Below are 11134 nucleotides of genomic sequence, written 5' to 3' on the forward strand. Positions count from 1 at the left end.
AAAAAAAAAACATGAATCGATTATCTTGCGGACGTGTCGATGCATCGGATCGTCGGCTGTTGGATCGATGCATCGATACAAAACAATTATTATTTACACCCCTACCACCAGATCTCTTAGTTGTCCATAACCAGAAAAAAAAAAAAGAAATCAGGACAAACTGAAGCACATCGTTTGTTAAACAATGATGAAACCCAGCTGGAAACCTGGTCTAAAGAGAATCAATACTTCACTGAGAAGAAATCCTGAAAATAGGTTTTACTTAAAAACTAATCTCCAGAGCAGGAAGAGGAAGTAAAACAACTATCTGACTAAAATACTTTGGTAAAAGGAGGAATTCATGGTTGACTTAGCGACTACAATGTTCTCTGTCCTGTAGCTGCAAAGCAAGCTCATATCGCTTCCCTCCATCTGTTTGCATGACAGCTAAGCTTTCTTTGTTCTAGTTGCTGATTTACTCCACAAATGTTTGAAGTTTTGGTTTCTGCTTCGACTTTCTTTAAATATTCCACTTGCAGAGGTGTGCAGAGTTTGATTTGGTGCTTTCTGCCGTTTAGTTTTTGCAACTTGGCATTGCTGTAACTTTCTACTCTCCCTTAAAGGGACATTTTATATTTCCAACTGTGCTTCCCCAGTACTTGTGATTGTATCTTACCACTTTGGTTTCAAGGCAGACTTGAAACTGTCCCTATATGAATCTTTTTCTATTATTCTAACGCTGTTTTCCTGTTATTAATACAATCAGGTTCCATAAAGACTCTCGCTGATGTCTTTCCTCCTTGGCATGGAGATAAAATCACTCTTGACTACCAGCATCTAGCTGCTCCTTTCCTTCCTAAATCCTTGGGATGCAGCAGGTTGGATATTTTAAAAATGTTGGCTGAAAACTTTCAGGGGGTTTTTAAATTTAAAATATTTTCATAACCTGGTTAAAAATTATTCAATAAATCAATTTTTTATTGGAACAGTGTTTTACATGTAGCAATACACATAAAAAAATCAAACTTATGATATTAGAATTGAGGCTTGAAACACACAGATTAAACATTGTGACTGACCGGTCTCATGGGGGCGCTGTTTTTGCAGGTACGCTGACAGCCCAGACCCAAACAAAGTCATATCTTATCTGGAGGAGCAGCAACGCCATGGAAGGCCAGGTAGTGCAGCTTCAAACTTTAGAGGAGACTAAATTACATCAAAATGTAATTTTTTTTTTACCACTTTTACTTATTTTAATTTAGTTTTTGATGCTAATCAGTAGTCAGTATCTTACCTGAAGTATGCAGCTTTAGCGTTATCCCAGTTTGAAGAAACCGGGAGGATTAGTTGTTGCAAACATTTTTTAGACGCCATGAAATCTTTTTTTTTTTTAGGCACCATTAAGCTTTTTAATTATAGTGTAAAAAGCACTAGTGTAAACCATATTTTCTTTTTCCAGATGGTTTTTATGTCAGTGGTCTGAACCTGACTGAAGACATTCTCTACGTCCTCCTCCATCCCCTCGAAAACCTGAGAAAGATGACGACCAAGGGTCTCTCACCGCTGCTCCACTGGACGGCAAAACAACGTCCAGGCCCAGGAGGGGGCGGAGTAAACATCGTGTGCTGCGACTTCGTTAGCGTCAGTCGGTTCTGTTCGATTGTGATCAGCCTGAACTTCAAACTGCTGGAATCTGCAATCAGGACTCCTTCTGTTACCCAGTTACCACCAGTGTTAAGCCCTGAACTGGATCTTCTGGGTTAACTAGGAACATTAGGACCTCTACATGGATGCTATTACAATCCAAACAGCTTTAAGCACAGTTATCTCTTATTTTTGCACACTTTGCTTATATTATTTTATGCATATTAACTATTATGTAATCTTAATGATTTTCTTTTGCACTGTAATTATTTTTGATTGTTTTTCCAATTTTATGAATCACTGTTGCACTTTAAGACACATTTTCCATCAACAAATCGTCAAATCAAATCTTTTTATATGATTCACTCAATAAATTTTATAAAACCTTTTCTGGATTTTTTTTTTTTTTTTTGCTGCATTACAGAACATTTTCGAGGAGCTTCAGCGGCAGTACCGTTGTCGTGAATATCAGATTTCTAGTTAGCCTCGTAATACCATCCTGATCTCGCGAGCTTTCAAGGTTTCACTCGCTAATCAGTCTGGAGACTCTCCGTTAAAGAAAATTTGGAGCCGTTCACCAAACAAACGTCCAATCAGCGTTGGCTTTGAGGCGGGTTGAGGTGTGACGCAACGAGAAGCGCGACGGTTCAGTCTAAAGAACATGGCGGCTTCAGCCGATGAAACTAGCGTTAGCGTGGCTATCGAGCAAGTTTGATCGGAATTACAGAGTATTTCTTCTCTGAAAGAATAGCAAAACACTGCTCTGAAGGCTTTTCTCAGAGGAAAAGATGTTTTTGCTCTTCTCCCGACTGGTTTCGGCAAGAGTTTGATCTATCAATTGGCTCCTCTTCGTCGTCGCTCTGTTAGTACGTCATATGCTTCGTTGATCTGATTGGTTTATTTGGCCCGTCTATCACCAACATAGGCCAATCAGCTAACCAGTATTTTCGCCACTTCCCAAAATTTCTTCAACGGAAGGTTTCCAGATGGATATGCGGAGCAAATCCATCTGGCGGAGTCAGGTTAATTTCTAGTCCCCACACTGCAGAGATATTTGAATCTGTGCTTAAATTTCAGTCATTTGCAGGGACCGATAAAACCTTTCAATAGAACAAACATTACACACAACATATCTGACTCAATAACCATTTAAAAAACAATTTTCATTAAATCCAGACTGAACTATTCACATACTTGTATTATATTGAACTGCACTTACGGTATATTATTCACGGGCGACCTGTCCAGGGTGTACTCCGCCTCTCGGCCGTAGACAGCTGGAGATAGGCACCAGCACCCCTAGCAACCCCAGCCGGGATAAAAATGACAGAAAATGGATGGATGGACAGATTTACAATATTCACCACTGTATGGTGCCCTTTACATTTGTCCTCTGAGCATGGAACAGCCGACATGCTTGGACTCGCAATGAATCATGGGATACCTAAGGCTAAGTAGGATATACTGGATCCGTCCTTCAAAACAGGCAAAAAGAAGGCTGATTTGTTGGCCGCATAAAAAAGAGTCTTCCTATCTGAACAGGCCGTAGCGCCACGCTATGACGTAATCGGCTGACGAAACGGGCCTTCCGAGGATGCAGCTGCTGACTTGGAAATCAGTAATGGGGAAGAACTCTGAGGAATGTTTCCAGTACCTTGTTGATTCTATACATTGCAAAAATGATCTAGAAATGAGTAAAAACGTCTTAAATCAAGTGTATTTACCCATAATTTGAGCAGGTAAATAAGATGATTTGCCAATAGAATGAGTATTTTTATTCTTAAAATTAAATAGATAATATGCACTTGAAGACACTTCAAGACTTGAGACAAAGCAATCCTTTTTCTTTTTTTTTTAAATGTAAATTGTCTTGTTACATTGGCAAAGTATCTCTCTTTCCCCCTCAATTCAAGAACAAAAGTACTTATTTTAAGAAAAAATTACTTAGTTAGATTTATATTTTTTGCACTGTACAATGAAAGATTAAGACAGTTCGGAAGGCAAGTACCAAACCCGGTACTAGCATGGTGTACCTAATAAAGTGAGTCTATAGAAAATATGTCGATGCTGTTACCTTGTGGCAACATCATGAACTTGGTGGCACTCATTGTCTTTCTGTGAATTTCTACATCTTTCAAATTTATTGAAGACACCAAGCATCAAATTTTTTTCCACACAACTTTTATTCAGCCAGAAATGTCACAGAAAACATTTTCCAGCTGAAGCTAGGATAACCAACAGTGCACAGCAGGTCAATGGCTGACTCCTTGTCGTGTATGGATTTAATACATTTTATTCGCATAGGTGAAAAGCACTCGCACCGCGTGTTACAGTCGTAAAAAAAAAGCCTTTTGATAAAAAAACAAATAAATATCTTTTTGTTATTGCTAAGAAATACAATCTGAAAATATCTCCCGTCATGTTAAAAAGTGATAAATGGTTATACAGTAACACATGTGCCATGGGGCTACAGTCAGTGTAAGGAGGTAAGGAGGTGAAAGACATTCACAATACATTTCACAGACAAAAATTGTTTTCATTGCATCTGATATTTTTGGTTCACTCATCTGAAAATTGGTAATTAAAGTTTAAAACAACCACAACTAGGAAAACAAAGCTGGCCAAAAAAACAAGTTTAGGTTACATCCTTTAAGTATGGCGAAGGATCGCTTTAGCCTAATTTCCACTACCCTTTTGAAACTGTGCCAAGATCGGTCTGACCATGGTAACCGAGATAACTGTTGAGTGTAAATGGCACGCACAACTGAACCAGACCCCGCCAGACACAACCAAACCGTGATAACATGGTACTAGTTCATCAGTAGGGCTCAGCACTGTTCAGTTCTGACTCAGTTCTAAGATAACCTAGAGTGAATGAGCAGACCTGTCATCTCCTTACAGTCAGCCTTCGTAATCATGAGACTTCAGACATTCATAAAACAACTAGCTTCCCTACCTTGCCACATGACTTCCAGTGATAATTCTGTTTAGCAGTGTGATGAACCCGATCCTGAGTCTGTAAGCCTTGATTAGACTATCGTTTGCCGTATCCACTTCCCAAATCCAACTTTGTCAAGTAAATTCATCAAAGGCTACCTTCTTCACCTGACTCTCCACCAAGTTCCTGAATGTTATGGGAGCTGCCATGTTGGTTTGCTTGTTTACCTCTACAGAGCAGTGGTACCATAGATCGCCACTAGGAAGAGAGGAACCGTGTAAGAGTAGTTTGTAGATGGTCATAAGAAAGCGATCTCGGCACGGTAAGCTGATCCAGGCTTGGCATGGTTCAGTTGTCAGAGGGTAGTGTAAATGTGACTATGGCTGACAGTCATCGTGGTGGAAAAGATTACAGTTTTCAGGTCTTTGAATCACAGACATCACTAACTGGGGAACAAATGGGTTGTCCTAGACCCTTGATTGGAGAGGGGGCCCGGGTTGAAGCCAAAGCAGAGGAGACAAAAGCTTAGAGGGAAAAGGCGCACCCTTAGACTTTGAGCTAAATTTAGCTCTATTGCAAACTCGATTAGCACCATTTTGTCACAAAATGATGGGGCAATGGTTCCCGGTTTCAAGCTCTGAGGCTCTGTTGAAAAAACTTCATAAGGGTGTTGGAAAGAAGTCAAGTCCAAATGGATTGTCTGGATGTGAAGAAGGCATACAACCTTGATCTCCAAGGATGGTGTCAAGAGAAATCCAATCCTTATCCTTTCCAGAGTAATTGGTATCCACCCGGACAACCCAATTGTCCCTGGTTTTGTTCATTGTGTCATGGACAAGAGCTCAAGGCGTTGCGGCAGAGAGGGAAGGGGCCGGTTTGGGAACTTCAAGGACTCATCTTTGGTCATTCTAGACAATGTGATTCTGTTAAACCTTCTAGCAATTACCCTCAGCATGCATTTCAGTGTGAATTTGGCAGGATGATAATAATCTCTTTACGTTATAAGGACATAATCTAAAGATGTGTATTATGCCTTGCCACATACTGACAACAGATCCTGCATAAGTGACTGAAATGAGTTTCCTCTGAGGGTGGCTGAGTTCAGTCTCAGAAATAAGATCATTAGATTAAACATCTAGGGAATCAAGGAATAAAGCCACTGCTCCTCCATATTGAACTGATTCAGTTGGGGTACATTAAGCACCAAGCCATGTAGACTCTTTCAATAAACGTTTGTGAAACAATTGATCAGTGAACTCCACGTGATAGGGTACTACTTGTGCAACAAGTACAGTGCTCCTGAATATCCTACTATCAACTAAATAGTATTCTAACAAAGCAGATGCAATTAAGAACTATGGCAGCACAGCCATGAAATGGTAGGCCAAATCAACTGACTGAGCAAGGACTGTGCCAACATAGCCATATCTGCACACAGAGCTGGTCAACTTTCAGCTTTCAAAGATCTCCAATTTTTCGTTAGGTCAGTAAATTAGCAAAGGAATGGTGCATAGAGAGCTTCATAGAGTTTTCATGGCTGAGAGGTTGCAACAAAGCCATACATCATCAAGTCCATGGAATGCAGTGGATGCTGTGGCGAGGGACTTTAGAGCAGTGGTGGCACATTTTCCCAAACTCAGCCAGACAGAAAACCTTTGGGCTGAATTAGAGTAAACCCCAAAATAGGTCTATCCCTTCATAACATGCTTTTTTTTTAAAAAAAACAAAACATTCCTATAAAAAAAAAACCTGAAGCCTTATAGGCAACATCCCAAGAAGAGTTTAGGTTGTTATAGCTGCAGATGATGAACAGACAGGAAATTGAACCTTAAGGATTAAGCATTGAAAGGTGTTAAGTTCATATGTCAGTCATGGCTGGTGAGCAAATATATTTGGCAATACAGTGTAGCTTAGGGCAGACTAAGAACCAACTTCAGGGGCTGTTTTTCCCCTCCAGGCAGGGAGTTTCCTGAGATCCCTCAAAATCAGTTCTGAGGAGTCACTTGGAACAGGAATGTATTGTCTTCCATCTTGCACCTGTTAGGCATGCAACCTAATTTTGGAAAGGATGAAGTCAATGGATGGATGGAATCTGTGTTGCTATGGTCTGTGGGTAAAGTATCAGCAAGAAAGCCAAATTATTCCCTTTTCTGCCATAATCTTATAGAAGGATGGCAGTTGGAAACTCATCCTAAGGGGAAGTAATAAAGCATTATATACCTCCAAAGTTAGACAAGGGATCTGACAGGTGATTTGGTTGTCAGTTAAACCAGTCTTTGTTCAACCTGAGCTGGAGAAAACAAAAAACCAGCTGCTTCTCGCTGATGATGCACAAACAAACAATACCTCCAGCTGCTAAAAGATCAGCTATAATAAGTCATCTAAGTTCAACATTGATATGTGGGATGACTCTCTAGCACCATAAATCCAGGTTAAACAAACATAAAATGATGATTCATTATAAAATCATATATACAAAGCAACACAACTGGTGCACAGACAGATGAAAGTGTGTTAAGAATATTTGCTTGCTCTTTTGGCGATTATCGTCGCCTGCTGTCATGGATGTAGCTGTTCTCAACACACAGCACAATGAAGGAGCTAGAACAACTGCTGGCACTCTGCTGCAACAAGCTACGGCTCTGCAGAGACGATGCCATGCCTGTCACTGCCCGTTGCCCAACTCGCCAAGCCTCGCAGTAATTGTTGACATGTCGCTGACCCTCGCTGGTCGACCCATGCCACATCATCTTCTCGGGCCTGCGAATTGGAAGCAAATCAGTTGTGGTGACAGTTTACTTTTAGACTTGGTCTGTTAGGTTTGCTTCAACATTTGCCTCACCATGTTTCGTCCCGGAGAACATCTTTGCCGTTGAAGGAGTAGATCGAAACGTTGTCCTTCATTCTGCCATTGTTGAAAATGCTGCTCCAGCTGTCGAACAAAACCTCATCCTGCAAACAAACATGCATCACAGTTAGCTGTTTAAACATTAGGACTTCATGCCATTAAGATGATTGCTCTAAAGCACCTTCAGATTGACTATTGGCACGTTTTCCCTGTTGAAGTTGTAAACAATGCTGTTGAGATCTTCCAATTTGGAGGAAAGGAAAGCTCGGAACGTTCCCTTCATCCCCAACTTCTGGGCCTGGCTGAAGCACAGGAAATCTGCTCCAGAGATGCCACGCATGCCGCCTGTCTGAGGGCTGTTCAACGCAATCAGGTGGAGCTGTGGAAGACAACGAAAGACCTCAATGAACACTCACATAAGTTGACCTGGTGTTTGGGCTGCTTCTACTTGTTTGCCCCATCCAAAAGATTTCAAGGATTTTGAATGGCTTTACTATGCAACATTTTTCAGTTAATTAATGTGTTCCATAACGTTTTTGGATGATTAAATGAGTCATTTCAGGTCAAACGAAGGTTTTCTCGGCCGCCCTGGTGGTCTGTAGGGGAAATACCGTACTTGCAATTGCAGGAGCCCTCGGCCCGCACCCACAGGCTAAGAAGTCTCGTGCATCGCAAGAGTCGGTCTTGCTTTACGGCGAAACCTGCTACACGCCCCCAGTGAAAGGCATGCTCGTTGCTAGCGCAGTGGCAATATTTGTGCAGTTATCATGGCGGAACCAGCGAGAATTTTCAAACTCGAAAATTGGAACAAAATAGTCACTTACTGCAATAGACATGGTGATTCGTTGCGTTCGCCTGTCTGCTAAGCTCAAAACAACCGCGCCTGGCTTGACGGAGAAACCAGGAGAACAGCTGAGCATATTTACGACAGTGCACTTTTACTTTCGCCCTCTGGGGGGAGCCTCGCTGGAAAATCAACACCGGTTGCATAGTATACCTTTAAGGAAACGACACTGAGAGAAAAAGTCTTGGTCGTTCTATTGGTTTCATGGAATCCATTAAATAAAAAAAGATTGACAAGGAGAAAATCCTACTTGAAAAAAGTTATTAAAATCTTATTTGAAGTATGACAAAAACATGTAGGGTCCACAGTAAACGCTCTGTTTGGATAAGACCAAAACTGACATTTCTGGACCCATGGTAAACCATGGTTACAGAGGAATGCTGTATGGACTCTTTTCTAAGGGGTGATAGGGAACTTAATCAGAGTTGATATGAAGGTAGCTTTATACAGGACAGGTCAGCTCAGTTCTAAAAAGCGTTTCTGAAGTTAGACTTGGGAGGAGAATCCACTTGAAACAGGACATAGAATAGAATAGTTTGCATTAAAGTCGTAGGGAAGCTGCTGTTCCAACCATTGCATTTTCGGGTTCTCCTGAGTGGTGCGCCGACTTTACACGAGTGAATGAAGTGAATGTGATTGGTCGTTTATCAAGGGGGCGGGATCTGTGTGGCGGAAGATTTGCAAGGAAGTTTGGCTGTGGCCGCTGTCTCGGAAGCATCGTGCTAACCAGTTAGCAACTTAGTACTGGTAGGTTCCCAATGGGAAATTACATTGGGACCAAGTAGCACTTGGCAACGACACTGTCAAGGAACGCTATGGACAGCGGAAACATGCAAAAGCAGGATAGTTTAGTGTCGCAGGTCGTGGATGAGTCTCCTTCGTCATACATTTTTTATTTAGAGGATAGAACGTGGGGACGAAGATGTTGTGGAAGAGGACGCCAGGGCGCCAGAAGCTTGGTTTGGTGTAGAAGGCTTACAGCCGTACATGTTTGAGCCCTTGCCTCAAAACGCTGCCAGTTCTGTTAGCTCTACGGCTGCCAAAGACACAGACACCCATCCCCGTGAACACTGGGACGGAACTCAATGGGAAAGGAAATTATTCTTATTTCTTATTTCAACCATTGCGTATATTAGCTGCTACATATGAATCAAGATGCTATGACCGAAAAAATTTGGTTGACAGATGACCATTGATATATATATAATATAGTGAGGAAGATCTTGTCTTACCGCTGGTCCTGAGGTGTGTCTGTGGATGGGAGCTTGGGGGACAGGAGGCGGGGGTCTTTGAGGACGGGTAACTGTGTAGCGAGGGTCTAAATCGCGACCATCTGGCTGGTTAAAGCGATCCGTATAACTTGGATATCTGGGATTTGAGGGCTCTGGGTAAAGCAGGTCTGTCTGGTATCGTGTGTCTGGATATCGGGGATCCGAAACGACTTTGGGCTGCGATGGCAACTGGATGATGCGTGGCGACTCTTCAGCTGCCACATCCTAAAAAAATAATAATTAGTGGGGTTTAATGGTTAGAACAGGAAGAGCTTTGTACTTTAAAAACATGTCAAACATGAAACTATACTTACATATTGGCTTGGTAAAGGAATGTAATTCCCAAGCTAAATACATTAAAGCACATAAATTAATATTCATAAAGAGTTTATTGTCTTAATAGAAAAGTTTGCATCAATACACGGAAAGTTTTACCTGAACTTGTCGGACTCCGTCTCGGACTCTTACGTAGAGATCAGTTTGGTCCACAACGTACACCAGAGATCCTTCAGGCTGACTTCTAGCTGTGGCCGCCATGGTGTCATAAGACCCGAACACCATCACCTATAAAAACATTCAAATGACTTCTTGTTTTGCTTTTGATTTGTTGGATATCGTAGGCTAATAGATACAGAAGCAGCTTCAGGACCTTCAGAATTATTCATAAGATTAACTATATAGTTGCTGTTCAACAACTATCCTAGATGGTACAACCTACTGAGTTTCATTCTTTTAAAGGGCCTGAATGTGTAATTTTACTACAAAGTTAGCACATATATAAAATACAAATTATGAAACAGCAGAAGTGCTGGTTAATATTTCTTGATAAATTAAACAAAAAACAAACTAAATATTGTAATGAATTAATTAAATACTAAAAACAATATGTAAGGAAACTTCCAACTCTGGCGGATATGAAGTGAATTTGTGTAGCCTAATAAATTCTATATTCACTTTTATTTGAAAATGCAATTTGCGTACAAAATCTGTAAGCTAATCAGAAAAATTTAAACCTAAAAAAACTCACCCCCGAGGAGATTCCTGGAAGACCTGGAGCTCCAGGAGGTCCTGGGGGTCCAGGAATACTTATAGCTATAATAATAAAAAAGAAAGCAGTATTAACCTTTAACACAATTTTCTGACAAATCAATTAGATTTCCATTTTTAAATAAATTAAAGTTTCCTTTTTTCCCCCCTAAAGCTTAGTTAGATAAAAATAAGCAATCTTCATAACAGGTGGTCTACAACAGAGAGTCCTTATACATTTCAAAATTCCACTCCTGCAGGTGTAACATGCAAAGTTTTTATTACGGTGCTGTCCCCTGTTTTGTAGTACATGAAAAAGCATAACTATAAATATAAGTCAGATATTTCTATAGTTCTAAATGTGGATATGAAAACTAAAAGTTTAAAAATGATGACAGCTGTAGATCAGAGGGATGAAATCATTGCAGCAGGTTAAACAGGTCTAACCCTAACCCTTTGTTTAAGGTTAACCCTAACCTTAAATGAATTACAATAAAACTAAAAAAATAAATACGTAAAAGTAATAAAGCCAAATGTTATTGTCTGAGTAAAAGCACATTAATGAAAGGTTCTGTTCTAATTCC

The 11134-nt window shown here is 40.6% G+C and overlaps 2 protein-coding genes across 6 annotated transcripts in view; one reads left to right on the top strand and one right to left on the bottom strand.

Moving 5' to 3' along the window:
- LOC107082810 (PI-PLC X domain-containing protein 1-like) overlaps positions 1–1985 on the top strand; it is a 6479-nt gene extending 4494 nt beyond the window's left edge. Inside the window, exons 4-6 of the mRNA XM_015371678.1 lie at positions 709–857; positions 1087–1157; positions 1439–1985. Of these exons, the coding sequence (XP_015227164.1) occupies positions 709–857; positions 1087–1157; positions 1439–1743 (525 nt within the window). The 3' untranslated portion in view covers positions 1744–1985. The remainder of the gene's footprint in view (positions 1–708; positions 858–1086; positions 1158–1438) is intronic.
- Positions 1986–6435: 4450 nt separating this feature from the next.
- The window catches only part of col18a1 (collagen, type XVIII, alpha 1), a 68262-nt gene continuing 63563 nt past the window's right edge, over positions 6436–11134 (bottom strand). For all 5 annotated transcript variants that reach the window (XM_015371695.1, XM_015371692.1, XM_015371693.1 and 2 more), the window contains 7 exons: positions 10552–10616; positions 9960–10088; positions 9839–9871; positions 9486–9749; positions 7591–7788; positions 7404–7513; positions 6436–7321 (listed from right to left, as the gene is read on the bottom strand). In XM_015371695.1, the coding sequence (XP_015227181.1) occupies positions 7105–7321; positions 7404–7513; positions 7591–7788; positions 9486–9749; positions 9839–9871; positions 9960–10088; positions 10552–10616 (1016 nt within the window). In that variant the 3' untranslated portion in view covers positions 6436–7104. The remainder of the gene's footprint in view (positions 7322–7403; positions 7514–7590; positions 7789–9485; positions 9750–9838; positions 9872–9959; positions 10089–10551; positions 10617–11134) is intronic.

This window comes from Cyprinodon variegatus, unplaced genomic scaffold, assembly GCF_000732505.1.
Source record: "Cyprinodon variegatus isolate N-32 unplaced genomic scaffold, C_variegatus-1.0 Scaffold63, whole genome shotgun sequence".
Classification (NCBI taxonomy): domain Eukaryota; kingdom Metazoa; phylum Chordata; class Actinopteri; order Cyprinodontiformes; family Cyprinodontidae; genus Cyprinodon; species Cyprinodon variegatus.